The sequence below is a fragment of the Battus philenor genome, unplaced genomic scaffold (genome assembly GCF_028537555.1).
Source record: "Battus philenor isolate CCGP_79_NKW_IND1 unplaced genomic scaffold, ilBatPhil1.0.hap1 SCAF_27, whole genome shotgun sequence".
Lineage (NCBI taxonomy): Eukaryota > Metazoa > Arthropoda > Insecta > Lepidoptera > Papilionidae > Battus > Battus philenor.
This window is the reverse complement of record NW_027181690.1, coordinates 8,685,710-8,706,621: the sequence shown is the minus strand read 5'-3', so window position 1 is coordinate 8,706,621 and position 20,912 is coordinate 8,685,710. Positions and strand designations below refer to the sequence as shown.

At 32.4% G+C, this 20,912-nt stretch overlaps 1 protein-coding gene across 1 annotated transcript in view; it reads right to left on the bottom strand.

The window, feature by feature from the left end:
• Positions 1-9,828, bottom strand: part of shot (dystonin-like protein short stop) — a 178,429-nt gene extending 168,601 nt beyond the window's left edge. The window contains exons 1-2 of the mRNA XM_068768857.1: positions 9,747-9,828; positions 5,319-6,018 (exon numbers count right to left, since the gene is read on the bottom strand). Of these exons, the coding sequence (XP_068624958.1) occupies positions 5,319-5,954 (636 nt within the window). The 5' untranslated portion in view covers positions 5,955-6,018; positions 9,747-9,828. The remainder of the gene's footprint in view (positions 1-5,318; positions 6,019-9,746) is intronic.
• Positions 9,829-20,912: the final 11,084 nt, after the last annotated feature.

Here is a 20,912-nt window from a genome sequence, read left to right as displayed (position 1 = left end):
TAAAAATATAGTTTTTTTCCAGACTAAGTTATATCAAGGCTCGGTTCAACCAAAAATCCGCTTAAGTTATGGTAATAAACAAACCGGTTTTACTTAAATGCAGACAGACAGTAGTTCACTATTTTTCTTACGACCCCGATATGCATGTTCATATTATGAAATCGCATGCATAAAAGCCCTCAAAACGTAACGATGCTGAATAAAATAAACTACGCAACATAACCACGTCTTAAGTAATTAAATGATTTAAGTAACAACTTGAACGCGCCTCTTGTCATCTATCAAGTAAATTAATATTGTAAATATTTTCAAGGCGTCGAGATTGCACGGAATACGATGTCCTTACACACTGACCTTTAAACTGTTAAAGCAAGAATTCAAGATTAATACACAAACAATCACACTGGAACTAAATTTAAAGATAACTTGCATTTTTAAATCAAAATACGTAGCAATGAAGGTTGGATTTGAGGCTATTCCATCGTTAAGATAGCCTTGCGTGATCATTCGCGGCAATTAACACGATTAGACTTGATTCCGATGAAATATAATCAGAGAAGTGATTTCAAAGAGAGGTGTAAGCCACTCCGCAGATTTCCAATAGGAACGGTAGAAAGCTACCTTCAACCAGTGTCTTTTACACACGAGAATAAAATTACTTTATTCAGTACATATAAACTAAAAATGTTATAATCTTAAAAAATCGAGAATCGATATATTATTCCAAATGTTTCGCATAAAAAGGCGATATCATTGAAAGTCGTTAAAACTACCGTTTTATTACAAGCATTAAATTTTATTACATTCTATACCGAGTGATGCATTAAACTATTACAATGAACTTTAGAATTATTTTTAAAGTTACTTCTGTACTGCGGTGGTAGTAAGAAGTTATATTTTTGTATAAAACTATTTTTCAAATTTATTTTGTAAAAATACCATTGGTCCGGAATAAAGCATTGTTCGTCACAATTATCATCATTTCAAACGTAAGACGTTACCTACTGGATACAAACCTCCCCAATTCTAAAAGGACCGGTTGGAAGCGGTCTTCAACTAGCGTGTTCCGACGACGATGACACTCTGCGGTAGAAACATCCTATACTCCGTGGTCTCTACTCCAAAATCTAAAGGCCCCAACGACCATGTATTCAGGGCGTTATGTAGCCTGCATTAAAATCATAATAAAATCTTAACCAGCTTAATAAATCTTTGAAAACAGAACATCTGAGTAACTCTACCCGTAAAACGGTTTTCACTTTCCATATTAATTGTCGAAAATGACACACGGCGTCAGGCATTCGTGTGACATAATCACCGATAAAGGCGTGACGTCATCAAGGCTGTATAGGTCAACAGTCGTGCTCGCTTCGTTGCTGTCATTTGCATAGAAATAAACTACAATGAACGGCGGCCATACGCCGGTACATTGCAATCGCTTTAGATATATTAAGTTAAAAAAAAAAAAAAAAACTAAAAAAACAACGTTCTTATATTTAGATAAAAATAAATTTCCACATTTATCAGTACATTAAAATACGAAAGTCTTAATTTATGCTATCGCCTTTGCTAATGATTCAATATTCTAACATGCGAGTACATGAACGTATAAAATGTACGAAAATAATTAATTAGTATTCGTATTTCACATCTTTAGAGGAAAATTCCTTAAATATAAGAATTTCAAGTTCAACTCTAACTTAGGGGTTTCGACGCATTATACATCCTGCGCACAAAGTTTTTAACATCCCGTGAACAAAGCCACACAGTTTGGCGAGAACGTAGAAACATACCTAAGCGAGAAAAACAAAGAAAGAGGTAATTCTTAAGTCTTCACTTCGACGTGGTGGAAACTTGATTTCCTCCACGACGAAGCTTTAAAATAGGAAGCCAGTACACCCAGTGTGCTTGAAGGTTTTATGATATAAATCTATTACTTTATAAGGTGGATTATTTAAAATATTGAATTTTTCGAAATATTAAAAAAAATAATAGAAGTAACTGGTTTCAGGGTTCACTTGAGCACAAACAGGTGTAGCTTACTGTCTCATATTCAAAATACTTACAAAAGTGCTTTCCATAGTAAGCCAACCCCTTAAGTTTAAGTAAAAATGCATTCGAATATCGAATCTCTGATAATAATATATTGTAGACAATCGATGGGTAAAAGCGAGAGTGTGCACTCGACCGAAATAGATCGGGGTTCATATGAGAGATAAATCCGTCGATTCATATTCAGATTGATGATGCTTCAACATCAAGTGCCTCTTGCAAGTACAAAGTCAGAACACAGAACGCATTATTCATACTCTTGAATGTTATTGGAGTTTTCGTTGCAGGTCCAAAATAATCAAACGATACACACTTATAAGTAAAAATTTAAAACGGTCGCATTTTCATATAAACCAATCTAATATTTAAGATATTTCAAATAAGGAATTTACGAATATTATGTTTTTAGCAAAAAATTTTTTTCGCTGGATGATACAATAATGTATACACTAATAGCTTTATCACCTGTCCAACCGGATTGACAACTAATTCGAACTACGTATATATATTTAAATATACACATATATAATAGCACGTTGTAAAATTGCGTAAGTGTTGAAAATTATTTATCGGGGTTAAATAAATAAATAGAAACTTTTTCGTTATAGCATATAAATAACGACACACTGACGTCACAAGGGATTGATCTCTTGAACTGTCGGTACTTTAGAATCTCTCGCGATGTAATTTCTCTGCCCGTCGAATAATCCACTAAAAGTATGTTACATTGAAAGCTTTAATCAACAATTGTCTTAATATAAATTAATTCAGTAAATGTGTACAAATTGCGTAGCTACGCCTTCAACTAAAATAAATTTGAAGGTACATTTTACAAACACCAAATTCATTTTGAGTCATTATATTGAAAAAAAAAAACCAACCAATTTAGAAACCTTCTTGGGCTCAAGCACAACAACTTTGCTAAAGGTCACCTAATTAAATGCATAGTTTAGGATTCTATAAAGCACATACTGACAATCATTTTTATGCATATATATATCGGAAAAATTACGCTGATCATTTAAAAAAAGTACACCGACATTTATATATACTTATGCAATGTTTAAACAAATCACACAGAAATGTTATATAAATATCCATATAGTTCTATAAATAAATGTATATATAAATCAATTGCTTAACCATCTTTGAAAAGCCTTCTTTCTAGCGTCTAAACACCTTTAGAAATTCTGGCGCGGGACCTTAAACATTTAACGTAATTGATGTAATACCGCCCAATAATAATGCCTAAATAATATTATATAATTAAATAAAACAGTCATACAAATGAATCGAAATTATTACTTACAAACCCATTCCGTTCAGTAATAATAATATATAATTTAAATATTACTCGATGGTAGCCGAACAGACAACATATCATTAAGACGTAATGTTGTTGTCAGAAGTACAACTACTGGAATTACGGTGGTTATTGGATTATCCGGCTCTGTATACAGGGTGATTGTTGCAGGGTTGTAAAAGCTTAAAAGAAATAAATGGTACACCATATCGTAAAAACAATAATTTAAAAAATTTTAGAAATAAATTTTTTTCAAAAAATTTATTTCAAAGTTCGGATTTGCATATCAAAATTAATTATTATTTACTATCTGCCCCTGAAGACTTTGTATTGCCAGAAGTTATTTGCCTATCGCATTTCAATCTACCTATATATATATATTACGGATACCAGAATTTAATGTCGTTTCTGTCGACATATATTATAGAAAAGCGACTGATTTTTACCACACCGGCATTGTAAATTTGTGAAAAAATTAGATGGCAAAAGGTTGTTGATAACGAATTTGAATATATTGTTAATAGACTTGTTAAAATGTAGTCGTGTGAATTTAACTTAAGAAAGCAACATTACTTTCCGGTCCCTCTAATATATAAAAATGAATGTTTGTCGATGTGTTTTTTTTATTGAATCGCAAATGCATTTGATCATGTGATGATCTTTAGCAAAGATGGTGGAGTTGTGTATATTGCTGTGACAGTTGATGTTGATGGCATAACAACGCACGCAGAGTACGGGTAGTAGAATAATAAATTTATGTAACATATCATAGAGTGATCACTTGAACAGGGTAATTAGAAATAGGTGTAAAAACTTTACAGCTTTCGGCTGACCAATGTGCTGTACATTTTCTCAAGTTTTTACACCTGAAACCAATCAACCTGTAAACATTAAGTAAAGAAAATAAAGTTATAAAATATAAACAAGATAAACGTACTTTCTCTTTCAATACACTTTCTATTTTAGGTAGAATTAGATTAAGTATAAATGATTTTAAAGTGATTCGTGATGGATTTTAACCGTGTACTTTGCGATCCTCGGTTGTAACGGTAGAATTTTTATATAAACAATAAATACTGTTGTTTCCGCCACAAGACGTATCAATTACGAATTCCTGCACTACCTGAGGTTTTACATATGCCATAAATATACTCATTGATTTAAAATTTTTATTAACTGGATTTTTTTATTTATCTGTGCCATCATGAAATTAACAATATTTAAGTATCGTATTGGAACAAATAACAAATTTATGTTGGTGAGGTTATTGGTTCCAATATAATACAGACCACAATATTTACTTCTTCATAAATTTCCTTATTACATCAGAAAAAGAGTTTCAGAACCCTAAATCATAAAGATACTAGACTAACAATAATGGAACTACGTAGTATGATGCATGTTAACATAGACGACAAATGACGTCACAAGAAGACCGTAGGATTTTTGTCTGAACCTCTTATAGGACATCTTAAGAAAAAAACACGTAAAGTACTCCTATATATTTCATTAAAAAAGAATTTTATCTATACGCAGAACAAAACAGGAGAATTCGAGCCATGAATAAAATTTTTGTGTCGCTTTTGATCTTTGAAGAGATATGGAAGTACTTAAAGAGCAGCGCGTGTTGAGCTGAACTTAAAGCAAATGTAGGAATTTAACATAATGTTCATTAGCATTCTGCGTCCGCAATGGCGGCAATGCATGTAACTGGTGCAGGCTGTCACGTAGCCGATAAAACTGCAGGTTACATGCACCGCGAAGACATGACTTGAACATTATTAGCGGATTCCTTCCGCAACCACACCGGTAGCATCGTCTTTAATAGACAAGAATCTAACATGTTTACCGCTTCGAAAGATCTTTCTTTAGAGATATTACCTATTAGATCATCGTTCTTTAACGTCAAGTGGATTAATATACTAAAAGTTGTCACTATTTGTTAGTTAATTATAAAGGGTACCTTTACGTTTCTAGGATGTCTCTCCGTCTCCACGTGTCTGTAATGTTCCGAAGATCGATGGACTTCCCTTCCACCTCTGGCCAGATCCTCAGTTGAAGCTTTCTCCTCACCGCGGGTCAAGGTAGTCACCTTTCTTACAATTCTAGTTGTTATCCTTCTCTGCCCACTGTCATCTTTCTTCGAGATCTTCGTCGACTCCAAAGAAGAGCCAAGGACCTCGGTCGACATGCGTTTGTTCGTATGAATCGCCTGTAGCTCCGATATTCCTCTGCCGCCCGCTGATAAAGGTACGGCTAGAGCGCTTTCGTTAGCGTCGTATTCGAAATGAGTTTGATTTCCATCGTGAACGATCCTCCCGTTGTAGCTATCTTCTCTGTACGATCCTGAACGATGGCTCGACGGCCGATCCATTCCTGGATAATTTCCGTCGTAGACCGTACCATGTCGGGTCAATCCTTCGCGTAAACTTCTTGGCACGGACGCGAGGTTTAAACTGGTGGTAATTGGTGACCCGACGTGGGAGGGTGACGACTTTTTTAAGCTCGATTTAAGTGGTTTTGACTCGTCACTTTCTAAAGTCCCTTGCACGAAGAGCCGCTTGCTGCTGCCTTCTTTCACGAATCTGTACATTGACATTCTCGAGCCGTTTCCAGACCTTTAGAGGCCGCTACTTAACATAATACCGTTCTGATACGACACACTGCAATAGTATTAGCTGTTGCTTGTTACGGATTCGATGCGCGTACCGTTGTCGCTTCACCGTTACATGCGACAAAACTTGCAAATAGTTTCGGTGCATTAAAGGCAATACGGAATGGGAAATTGTCAATATGTTGTAAGGAAAACCTTTACTAAATAAAATTTTGCATTTATTCAAAACACTTAAAGTAAACAGCCGGTCCAGATTAGGACCGGCAAGCACAAATGCGACGTCAACCTTATTAAGGTTGTCTGAAGATGCTAGCCGCTTACAACCGATCTTATTTTGAATCTATGTAGAAGGGCCCATGTATGCCCATCAATCGTCGTCCTATGTCAAAAATGGTGATGACAATTATCTTAAAAAACAAAGCATCTATTTGTGGAGTAATAGCAACAATCCGTAAAATTATAATAGAATTACATTATTTAATATTTGATGAGGTATGTTATTGATTCTATAAATGGTTAACATTAGATGATGGCGGACCTTTCCGCCGGAAGTCGCCCAACGATGTAACGCACGAGGTTACTTTATAATATAGCAAAAAGAAGTACCATAACGTACTGCGTATAAAGAAGTAAGAATATACTCAGCGGTATTTATCTGAGCATATATTTGACTAAGTCAATTATGAAGTACTAAGTTTAAACCATACAACGTTCAAACAATTTTTTTTTTCAACGAGAAGGTTCCGTACTTTTTTATTTTTGCAAGTCACTATATACAGGATGATTGATTATTGGTGTTTTGTTGTATGGTTTACCACAATCCATAAAATAAATTGGTTAGAAAATAAATGAAGTAATGATCATATAGTAAAAAAACTTCAAAATTCGAAATATTATGTCCATATTAAAATGATGAATGTGCTGCCAAAAAAAAGTAATGTAACATATTGCAAAGTAATCACTCTATAGAGAGTGATTTGAAATAGATGCCAAAACTGACACGCGAGGTATACATTGACACCTTCAAGACTTTCACACCTGGATCCAACCACGCTGCATCCATCCTTTATGGTTTTCATAAAAACAATATTTTCATTATTTATTTGGTCTATTAATTCCTCTTTATAAAACAATCATTTTAAATATCATTAACGACTTCTTAACGACTATATTGCCTTCTTTATTTAAACGTGTACCAAATTGAACAAGAGTACATTAATAAAATCGTACATAGATGTTGACTATAATAATAATGAAAAATGATGAAAATAAAAGTCATTATCAATTGAAATATTACGATGTTGAATGCTACGTAGCCTCGTCGCAGCCGTGACTCCTGATTATGTAATATATCTAGTTAACGTTTCCATTAACATAACGAGAGACGATTTTGTATAAATTAATTGTTTTACGACTTCTGTTTAAAGAACATACGTAATAAAGGTCATAACATTGACCACACGACTGTTGCTTGTGCAACTTGTGCAAATATGTTAGTAAATTTTAAAAATAGTCGAATATCTCGTCAAAAAGATTTTCAGATTCTATTAAATGTGATACAGGAATGACCAAAAAAAATTATTTACATTTTCACCGTTTTTAAAACAATTTTTATATAGCATATACGTATCTTTAAGTTATTTACGACATATACTACATGGTATGTACTGTTTGCTTTATATTTAAATCAAAATATAAACGAAATAATTGACCATACACACACCTCATACAAACTTTACATACACTAAACATACACACTGTCAATATAATGTACCATCCATGTTTAGTTTTTTATTTTCTTTTGTATTTAAAATTTTATTTTAATTAATAATGATGTGTACATGGCAATCGGCTTATTTTGTATTAATGTTCATATTTTATTATGTAAGAATAAATCAGTCGTCGACCTTGGAATAAAAAATAAATAAGTTTCATTAAAAGTATCTACAATAAATTTAAGTTAAGTAGTGATAGAATGCTTTTGCCTATTGCATAGTCACTTTGAAATTACATTTGCAAAGACTTGGTTTAAAATTGACAAACGAAGAAGACAAATTGTCTCATCGTCTGCATTTGTGTCTTAAGAAACATTTTTGTCTTATATATTTTTATAACGATCAATTAGTTATTGTATCAAGAATTTGATACTTCTTTATTTCTACTTAAGACGTTAGGGGATCGCTTCCTGCACCCATATGGCTTCACTCGTAGGCGTGTTAATAAATTCACTAATCAATACATCATATTGGTAATTAGATATTCAAAGATAATCTACGTGGGTGATAATATTATAACAGAGTTTTTACAGTGGTACGCTTTGTGGAGCCCGTCGAACCCGCCCACTGTAAACCTTGCGTTTCTCTATATGGGAGCAACAATCTACCTTTATTATTGTCGATGTTATTTTATTTGTGCGGTGAATGAATTATTTACTGACAGATTGAGTGTTAAGTATGATACACCCACGCATCAACACGAACGCATTCTTAATTTAATATAACTTTTCCACTAAAACATATGTCACACTGATCGTACAAGATGCTGCAGGCAATTGCTTTAGTTAACTAATATACTTGTAACAATATATGTTAGCGACTGAACGACATTCCAACGTTAATATATAACACAGAAAGGATGTTTTCGTTGTCTACATTACATGTATGCAAAGAACTCGACTTTTTAAAATTTAGTTTCAATGTTGACAACAATATATTAACGAGAAAAACACTAACTAAACGCGATTTGGGAAACTTAACAGAAAATATATAACAGAGATAAATCAATATTCTACAGTCTAGTGGAAAACAAGCATACTGAGAAAATTTTGTACAAGTTTACCCAAACTTCTTATAACAGATCATCTTGTAATATAAAAAAAATATTCAATTCGATTCGTTCGATTATTAGGAAATTTTACAGACATAATTTAAGATATTGAAAAATTAAGCGATATGTAGATTGAAAATTAAAAGCACCATAATGCCTATTGCAAGGCATAGGTCTCTCGTAAAGACATCTATAGGAAGATATACTATAATCGCCAACCTTGGCAGGCGGTTAGGCATGGTAAGCAGAGGACGCTGCTGTCCATCCTCCGGAAACTTGTTCAGAGCAGAGGCAATCCTATATAATTAATGCAGAAAGAGTAAATTATATAAGATTGTATCCCGGGAATCGAACTCGCGACTTACAACCGCAATCCTATACCGTTGGGCTATCACTGCTACAAAAGTACTCATTAAGGATTAAATTTATTTTTATATATACTCTGAAGACCATGCGAAATATGTCAACAATATTATACCGAAAACAAGGGATAATTGGATGGTTATTCAGCAAGGATTGAAAATTACAGAGGAAGGAAGAGATTCTTTGCCCAAAAAAGGATCCACAACTTACATATATAAACTTAAGTTATACACAAACAATGTATTTAGATATATCTAAAAAACATTTCAAGTATAAAACAAGATTGTTAAGACTTGAATAAAAAGGCTCATTATTATAGTTGTTATATATGTGTGTTCGTTATACGTAAAAGAGCGATGAACGCATGCACGAGGATCTAATGCAACTGCATTGGTGTTATCCATTGAACACTCAACAATGGAGTCTTTACACAATTTGACCGTAAATTGGCGCGAATTCGTATTGCTCTGTTTAATTTTACATTTTGTTTTTATTGACAATTCCCCATCGCGAAACGAGAATACGATTTCCGTTATCGCTACTGTTGTTTATCGGTAAACGCATCGAATTCACTACACAATCACATACCGGCACAACACATCGATCCTTTTTCGTTAAATAAAAAGTTTTATTTTTAAATTTCGAAAGTCGTATTCGTTTATAACTCTAGCGACGGCGCGTGCGCATCGATCGGACGCTAACAGGTGACTGGCGGCCACAGACGTCAAGTTACCCGTGACGGCGCTTGTAAAAAAAATACTTCAACGTGGGCTCGCGATCACAGTTCCCCATTATTGCAGGTTCGACCTTTATGGTAACAGTTTGAGTCAGTAAACAGAGTATGTGCTACGGGCGTGTCTCATTAACATCATGGTTCGAAACAAGACGCAATTTAAGTTACATTCGCGACATTTAATTCGGCGTTAAAAGAAAATATTGCTTCAGGTATAATACTTGATAACGTTTTGTTGCTTTTATACATAAAGTTTACTCTTGACTCTGATACTGATGTTAATATGTGGAATCAAATGCTGTAGATGTTTACACAGGAACCTAATTATTGTCATGAACTCGTTGTCAACCTATATTTGAAAAGAGCAACTGTTAAGTCTCTCGCCGGCTCTTCTCAACAGAACTATCTTCCCAGCTAGTAGCAGCCTTCTGTAGACCTGATAATACCGATATTTTATATTGAATGACTTACTTATTAATTCGAATGTGATTGCAAAACCCTATTTGAATAAAGAACATTTTGATTTTTATCAGATTTATAGATTTTGAACTAGAGTCCGATATATGTATAGGGTAAGAAAGCGAACTCGTTGCGTTAGATTTAAAATGATAAAGGCCAGTAAGCCATTGTAGTATATCCATCATTAATTAATTGCGAAATAAATATAGTTCAATTTATTTTCTTAGTACTTAGTACTACAAGAGGCATCTCAACTTATGTTGGACGACAAGGTAGTTTATAGTATCATTGGTTTAAAGCCTCTCCAAAATTACAAACATTAAGAAATAAGAAAAAAAATTCATAAATTAAACCTTTTTTATTTTTGACTTTTCTCCGCTTCGCAAGATGTTAGTTGAGGAGAAGAAGTAGGAAGAAGTTCAATTACACCACATATTTTAATTAAGTTAAAAAATATAGATTTATATAACACTTCATCAGACAGTTTAAATACAATCAAAATAATCAAGCGACATACTGCCAAGGATTCCTGTCATTTAAATATGCGTTTATTGAATTATTACTCTGTTCCGTCAATCTAACATGCGTTTTGAATTTTATTTTGATTCTGTTTATTATAAATTAATTAGAGAATATTACAGTCGTAAATTAGTTACAGCTAGTTTTTCACGGCCCCTTGTAAATACATTATACACAACACTTAATAGTGTAGTGTATAATGTATCTATAATGTATGTAGTGTATAATGCATCTATATACCTTCCATTTTTTTTAATTTATCATAACTATTGTAAACTTACAAAATTTGACATAAGTATATTGTTGTACTTTACTTTTTATTAAATGACACTTACAACATAAAACCGTTATAATGTAACATTTTGCTAGTCCTTGTTAAGGCGGTTTGAGTGATGTTATATTTTTTACTTTTGGTTAAGAGTAAGGACTTGAATTAAAAAATAATTTACGATTTACATGCGTATTACAAGATTAGACGTGTCTCCAATAGTGGGAAACAAATGACATCCATCAGTTTGCAGTAGGACTTTACAAATGTGAAAATAATAGATAATTATTGCTATGGAGGGGTAAGGGAAGTACTGTTAGAGCCATTAATGCACTAAGTTTCATTCAATTTATATATTCGTTAATAAAGATAAATGTTCGATGATCGATATTCAAATATGGAATGTGTAAATGTTATTGAACATGAATTATTCTCGAGCGTTTGTTCTTTCTTTTAAATGTTCATATTTCAAGAACTATAAAATAAATATGGTTAATATCAATTCAAACATCGATGGATCTACAGTCGCGTTTGAGTGTTATAAATTGATTCATATTAATATGTAATTACATAACTGATTAAAATTGTGTGTACACATAGGCAATCAGTATAATGGGCTATTGCATAGGGATGGCTATCTCATATTACATATTATAAGATTGTGGTTAAACACGTGTCTATATATAAACGTTTCCTAGCTTCTGTGGATTTGATTTCCTATGATATCCATCATAGTTATTATTTAACTATATTATATAACAATACGCTGGATGAGTTATAAATACTGATAAAAAAATCCTATCTCTTCAATTTTACATGAAAACCTTATAAGCAAGCAGTAGCTTGCGATTGAAGGCTGCATTGTATTCCAGGGATCGAATTCGTGAGCTACGATCAAAAGTCCTTGCCGCTGGGATAATACTGATCAAAATTAATTATAATAATTAATAAACATAATTATTTACACTACAACTGTACGAACTACACCGACCCACATCCACTCTACACCACCTCCGCGTGGTTTTGGAGTTGACATCTGTTCTATGATGCGTGCAGTTTTTTATTTGATTCTAAAACTTCAAGGCGGCTTCTTTATAATAGTTTTGTCAATTCACTTGTTTTGTTCATTTCTTAAAGTTAAACTATTTCCATATAAAAAACGCAACAAACATATGTTCAGGTGATGGTAATTACACCAATTTACTTTATTTTTTTAAATGAATGCTAAAATATTAAGATGATATTTATTTTTCACAATCATACTTTAAATTATGTTTGGATATATAAAATCTAAGATAAAATCTTTAATACAATGTGTTAATTCTATATGGCCGATATTAAATGTTTAGGCTTACCTACAGACCGTAGTTCTACAGGTACCTATAGATATCTGCAATGTTTGTTATCCATCTTCAAAGAAAATCTAAATAAAACTTCTCGTAGATATATTGTATATATATATGTATAATTCTGATGATTTTAAAAACATGTATTTTTATGTCCTATCGAAGACGAATAAATCAAAGAAATAAATAAAATTAGAAACCTTCTCAATATATCATTAGTTTCATTTATACAATATATATTTTATCAAGTAATTATTCACGAATAAATAATTGAAATATAAATTCATTACTAATTATTTACACATGATTATAATGCGATTTATATGTAACAAAGCAAAATAATTTATTGTAATAAATATATTATTATAATAAAGCGTAAATATTAGCAATAATTGATATTGATATTTGAATATAACATTTCAAATGGTTATAAAATACATGTAGCGCCATCTATCGCGCCCTGGTGTAAAAGCGTTGCCAGGCAATGTTTAGCAACTTGAATACGAACCATTATAAATCACATAGCGCCATCTAGTTGTGATGCGCGTAACTGCTAAGCAAGCAAGCGATTTAACAGTTCGCAGGATTGTCTTACTCTGACGACTTACCAGCATCGTCTGCCAGTTTGCGTGTACAGATAAAAATTATAAACATCTTCAAAATATCATTTATTGCTTAATGTTAGTAAAGTAAATTTAAAATTTGATATAAAAATGCCTTGTGCACATTTCTAATAATAACAATATAACTATAAATGTTTAATTTTTTTGCACAATAATAAACATTTATTATTGTGTGTATTTGCACAATAAACATTTCTAATTGGTTTTGATAAATTTCTAGTAAATAGTAATACAGTATATAGCATACTTTTATCACAACAATTAAATTATTAAGACAACATATATATTAGGCAATACCATATAATGCTATTGACAATAAAATTTCTCATATATATTGCCTTACACAAAATAATGTTTTACACATACAAATCGTAAAAGTGCTACCACATATTGTTGTACCCGGTTTTAATTAAGATTAATAAAATTCTTAGGAAAAAATTGTATAAAAAAATTATATCTCATGAGATGTTTACACAAACTTTATTGTATCTATTTCAGCAAAATCGTGTGAATTTTTTTAATGTTAAGATTTTAAAATGGCAGCGAAATTGTGCTCTTTGCCTTTATTTATTTTTAATTCAAAATCGTTAGAGCATATTTATGTGTGTCGTTTAAACCGAAGTATATGTTTGCATGATTAAATCTTACCTTTAAATCGTTTACTATGAAATTACCTATCAGCTCTATTCTATACTACAAGATGATAATAAACAGAAAAGTTTTTACACCTATTTCCAATCATTGAGTATAAATTGATAATGCATTGATTTATTTTTCTGTTGAAATACGACAGGCCAATAACTTCTGGCAGTAAAAAGTCTGCATGGTCAGATAATTAACAATAATTAATTTTAAAATCTAGTAATATGAATTTTGAAAGAATAAATTTTCGGATAATATTTACCGTAAATTAATTAACATTAAATTAACAAAATTTTTAAACATAACTTATTTCGTATCATATCACCACGCAATTACTGCTTGATATGGACAATGTTATGTAATCAAATTGCACTAACTGGACGTTAAGCTCCCGGAGCCGCTTTGATCGCGTTTATTAATTAATTTATTAGCAACTTGGCAGTGACATGAAACAAACGCGCCAATAAAGGGACACGAGGCTGTTTATTTGTGGACGATTGGCTTTTGCGCAGTACAATTAATTTTATACGATTTTTAATGTAACAACTGATTTTATTTTACATATTTTGTTAGATTGACGTAACGGTTTGTAGACCACGTACACGTAGAAGATGTCATTGTGTCGTTAAGGTTATGGAGTAAAGAGCAGAAGAAAGCACGGATAGTCAAGACTGATTGAGGTCGTTAGAAGGCACCGCATGCAGGCCGCTTTCAATCAGTCTAATTGGAAATTTATGGGAGAGGCCAAAGTCCAACAGGGGATGTGATACTGAAATTATGACGATGTTAATTATATAGATAGTCCTTGAAATACCACGTAGACAATCAGGCACCGCTGGTCTGATTATTCCCTATTACTACTGACCCAGTGAAACAAAGTATAGAATGGCACAGAAAGATCATATCATCGATTCCGTTGAGGCATTCTAATTACATGACTCTAAGTACTCGTAATGAAGAAACGACTGAGGAATGTAGAGTTAGTGGTAAACCTGTAAATGACGAACGTAAGATGCACGTTTCATTCCTGACAGACGCTACCGTTACCATTGTTCCCAAATGGTAAAGAAACTAATAGAACTCTAATATTTATTATGAAGAGATCGGGGAGAAATTAGTTTACTGTGAGATTTTGAATTGCAAAGTCCTGAGTAGTTGTATAATTTTTAACCAGATGAATAATTTGGAACTCATTTTATCAGTTTTACTGTTTAAAAAATAATCAAAAAGTATTTCATGTTTTTTTTTTTTTACTTACGTAAAAGTAACAAAAATTTCGACGAGTTTGTTGTTCGCTTTTTTAAAAGTAGAACACTTTGAGGACCCTTGTAACTCGTGATTCTGGCTGAATTTGTCAATGACCCCACTGGTGGGTCTCTCTGTTCACTGATATAAGACAGGAACTTTTATTTTAATGATTTTTTTAGAATATTTTTTTTCTTACTCGTCTTAATTACTTCTCAATTTGTACCGTTCTTTTTCTTTTTCCATCCTTCACATTTCTCTCACTTTATGACTTTCTTATATATACTTTCCATGTATCGCCCTCCATAACTCTGTCAGTTGAGCTCTTCTGGCATTGCATTTTTTTGGACCAGACTTCCACTGCTGCCAAGTGTCCTAAGACCTTTATTAAGGGAGGTCCTAGTTCTTGGAGTAAATCCAGTTTGGCCAAGCTGATCTAAGTTGACGTCATGTCTAATGCAAACTAGACTGACCTTTATAAAGGTAGCGAAGGTTTGTTATTAGATTGGTGTTATATTTTAATGTACACATGCGATTAATAAAAATGACTTAAGGTGGAAAACATAAATAAATGAACATCAAGGCTAATTTAATTCTATTCCAAAGCCACGGGAGCCAGAAATCCGGTGTTGCAAGAAGGGTGCTTGGGCGGAGTGTGGGAAGGCTCGGCCGTGATACCCACGCGGGCGCGCACTGTAGGTCAGTGGGACCACATTTTTATTTGTCCCACATTCAAATCAACCGAGAACGAGAGTTACTTACCTTGATAATCGAAAGTTTCAGAATCGGAATTATATAAATTATCGGTACAAAGATAACAGTAACAATATGTTTTTATCACGTTTTATAATTACGTTAACTAATAACTAATTTGTATAAAGTTTCATATCAATGTATACATTATTTTTAAAATAAAAAGCAGTAAAATTCCTACTAGTGTGAATAATTCTTAAATTAAATACAGCCTTGGCAAAATTTTATAACAACTTTTTTAGGAACATATGTGATTGAGAACATAAAAACAACCGACGAATGAAGTCATCATTGAGGGTTCTTGCTAGATCAATATGAGTTTGGAATCCTACTAGATTTACTACTTACTGGCATAGTTGTTTAAAATAAAGAATAAAAGAAAAGTTCAATCCAACTTTAATAATTACCGGGTTCATTGGTGGTATAATATGTACAGCTCATTTGTCAGGCAAAAGCTTTTGCCTATTTTTAATCACTCTGTATACAGGTAGCAAATAATAATTAATTTTAAATTGTTATAATACGAATTTTTAAAATGCTTCTTATTACTATCATTTTTATATAATTTTTTTAAATAAAGATTAAAAATAAAAATACATTAATTGTCAGCAATTAAGCTATACATTCTGTCTTTTCAGAGCTTTTACACCTATAACTAATCCTAGAGCCGTTTTCTTAGTGACACCAAAAAAAATGCAAATAAATTAGCCCGTTAGAGATGTAAAAACAAAACGTGCTAAAATACATAAAAACGGTCTATCACGTAATCGATTAGACCATATCAAGTAGATCACCGTTGCGACGGTCACCGTCACCGTCGTTACATTGTGCGTGTGTGGGTCTGTTTGTTCGTGTGCGTTCGCTCACCAAAGCGCGGCCGTTGAACCCCGACCCGGGTAACTGTACGCAGCCTCCGTTTGTACTGCGGTTAACTTTAACTCAAGTTCCGGTCTCTTATATTGCGATGCGACAAATCGCAGTTCAGTCAAACTAGTCTATAACTGCCAATAAAACATGTCTGTTCATATGGTAATTGTTATGTAATAAAAATAAAAGGAAATGGAAGATAAAGATAAAAATTAAGGAAGAATAGATATCGAAAAGATACAGAGTGATTAATTATTACTTTAAAAGTTTTGAAGGGGTGAATGTGTAGTTAATTGTCAACAATAAGCTTTTACACATACTTCCAATAATCCCATATAAAGTGATTATCTAGTTCACGGACCCTTCCGTTCCGTGAACTCAGTACCGATGAAGCTATAAAAGTCTTAGGGCTAACAGCATTAACATCTTCAGAAACAATACATAAAACGATCACTCCGAAATGTGTATTTTTCTATAGAAATTCGACAAGCCAATAACTTCCAGAATTACAAAACCTGCAGGGACAGATAGTACACAATAATTAATTTTATTTCGTACCAATCAGAATTTTGCGAACGCTTTTTCTTACTTTATTATCATCAAGTTGTTTATAATTTTTGGATAGGTAATACCTTACATAAATTTTAATCCTTTACACCTATCATCCTGTATAGATAATATTAAAACTGACGAACGAGAAAAATACCATTCAATCGGCATGATGAGGTGAGAATATAAATCATTTATTCCATAGCTGCTGCTATACGGATATCGTTCAGTTGACAATCGTAAAAAGCTTAAAGCTCCGCTTATCCAAAGCGCTTCCGGTCGCGAGGTATGAACCACCTGGGTGGTCGACACGATCCAGGCGGTTGACTTCTTTTTACAAAGACTAATCGCCGACAGAAGGACAAATTATTTTAAATGAGTTATCGGTGTAAAGAATAAAGTCACTTTGTTTCATTTAAATTCGGTATAGACGATTTTTAGAAGAAAATAATGCCAATATCATCTACATCTGTAAATCCCAACTTTTTGCAAGGTACAGGTTTCCCCCAAAGATATCTAGGGGAATATACTACAATGGCCACGCTTATTACAGTAGGCGAAGGATAATTAATGCACAGTGTGCATTACATAAGATTGTATCATAGGAATCCGCGCGACCTACAATCGCAAGTCTCAGTCCCCTATCACTAAGCAACACTGCTCAGTTTTAGGTATAAATACGTAGGGTTAATAATAAAATACCGAAGATAAGATTTTTAGATAAATTTCGGTATGGGTTTATTCCGGTATTTAATTTATTCTACTCTCTTTTGAGTAAAATTTTCTGGAAAATTCTATCTATTAGAAGTAGTGATAGAAGGCAAACGCATACGTAACTAGGATCGTGAAGAAACAAATAAACGAAAAATTCAAAATAGAGACTTCAGCTAAGAAATCAAAAAAATTCATGCGGTTCTTTAGATAAGTATTGCAGAACACTTGTTTGGGTGAACAAGACGGAAAATTACAGAAAACAATTTTTTTATATGTCATATATTTAAAATGGAATATTCGATTAAGTCTATATAGATTCATTATTTCAAATTTGTTTCTACAATTCATTCTGTATTGTATAATCGAGTTAAATTATTATACAACATAATTATCATTGTGTTATCTAGAGTCAAGTACGATTGCCCTAGGCGCCATGATCGATAGCACTTGTCTACCGAAGTGTATACAAACATTATTTCGTGGTTATATCTCACAGGACGTTCGCTTCGAGCTTATTGTTTCTGAACGACAAACGACAAAGTTAATAACCTCATTAATACTGCTTAAAATTTTTCACGACTTATAATTATTTATAATATGGATCGAAATGTTGCTAATAAATTATTGTTAGAGAGCAAATTAATGCACGTATTTTATCCCGGACGATTATTTTTACAATAATATATAATCAAAAAAATCTTTTTACAGCATTCATGAAGTTTTAGTTATATCAAAACGAAGAATTTGATTTAAAAAAGAGGGCAATTGTTGAGTTTCAGGCCGGCTCTTCCTAGTTGATCAGCATTTCAAGCCTTATAGCTCACTACTTACAATGTTAAAATAATCGACAATTCAAAATTGCCCGTAAATACTTAATTGAAAACTGCGGGTAGTCATCAAGTGATAGAAATTACACTATCATGGCGGTCTTTCGGACCCGCTATCGCTTGTGATTTAAACTACAGTTCAATTAAGCTTACATATTTAATATAAATTTAGTTTCATGATTTTTTTAACTGATGAAAATTGTTGAACTTTGATGTACTGATTTACTTCGAGACACGGGTCTTAAAAGGATTGAGAATCTTTTGTACCAAAAAGTCAGTTCGATGTTTTTATTTATTATTATGTATTATACTGTATTTATTATAACTATATACGCATTGTACATATGTATGTACACGTATATATGTTTTGTCTATATGTACACGTTAACTACCCGTTATTCTCTCTTTTGTAAAAAATTGCCTCGTGTGATAAAATCGCCCATTGTATTTTTTTGTTTACTATAATGCAAATATGTATATTTTGTAGCGTGTACAATAAAGAGTATTAAATAAATGAATAAATAAATATTAAGATATAGAGTCATCATCATCATCAACAACATTGCACAGCTTAGGTTAAGATCGTCACGATAACCGGCCCAGCGCTGCCTGTAACCGGCGACTTGACATAGGTCTACCTAGTATAGAAGTCCATTAATTAAAATACAGAATACTTTAATTAAATCATAACAAACACAAGTAATTTGCATTTAACTCCAGCATTGGTTTAATAATACATATAAGTAAGTACTCACTTGACTTATAAATGCGACATAAAGTGTAGGATTTATTGTAAAGTCGTTACGTATTAAGAATCGATTACACAGCGCGCGTACTTGAAGCAATTGTTAGAGTCGTTATAACATCTCTTTATATTTATTTATATATGTACTACAGAATACATATTAATGCATACTAATAATCTCCGTAGTTCAATGTCACTGGGTCATTTAGAACCTCTTTATATTATAATTTCTTTGTTATACTTTTTATATTGACAGTTTGTGTCGCGATGCAATTTCGCATGTTCGTTTACTCTGTCAGTCTATTGTTGCGTATTATTTTACTGTTACCTGCTTTTGTAAAATTATAATATTCTATGTATAATAAGGACAGATGACCTTGTTATGGTCGCCGGAAAATACTTAAGCTGCTTCCGATCGGTCAATTTCGAAATCTATGCGGTACGGTACGCCTATGTCTAGTAGCAAACGTTCTACAACTAAAATTATTATGCAATGTAAACATTGTTACTCAGGTCGATTCGGTGGCCTCATACATTACTTTCCTTTGTTATTATTTTTCGTAATACTTTTAACTCTATAATAAATATTATAGTTTTTATTTTTTTGATAAATTACAATTATTTGTCTCGGAACGGTAGGACATTATTTTATATTCACAGCGAAATTTCAGTTACATTTGTTATCAGTCAGTTGTGTAAACGAAATTTAAATTCATGAGAATAAAAATTCGAATTATAAATGCTTATCAAAGGAACACACGCAGTTAGAATTACAACACGAATAAAAAGGATGCGTCATTTTATTTCGTGACTTTTAATCTGACATTTAAAATATATTTTTTAAACTCAAGTATTGTAAATAATCGATGGAATGTTGTATTAAAATAAGTATACAGGATGATTGGTTAAAGGTGTAAAAGCTTTAAAGGGTTGAAATATACGTCTCATTCGCCAATTAATATATGTGTAGAGTTCATTTAGGAACGCATCATATTCCTGGCAAAATACAGCAAAATTACTCTGTTTAAAATATTGCGCGTTCGAATTCAAATTCGAACGATGATTTGAATTCGGATGCTGCTAGTAAAGCTACCGTCGTTTTTGCATTTGGGCTAACTTTTGAGAAGCAAATACGTGCACAGGTGATAGTTTTCAACTACTCGCTAAACGAATATATATTGTAAACGCAATCCAAAAGCCATTAGTGTAAGACGCAGTTAAAAGTAGTGCGACTTTATGACTCATCTCGATGTCTCTGGAAGCTTAAGACTTAGAGATTTGAAACTTAGCAGAAAAATTTCAATTTACTGAGTAGAGGTCAGTTAAGAACGGATTTTAAAAAAGAAATCCATAAAAATTAAATTCATTTAGTACGCGAATCGGTCAGGAGACAGCCAATCTAATAAACGATTATGATTATGTAAAAATATCAACGAGGAAGTTAGAATCTACCCGTAAACATAA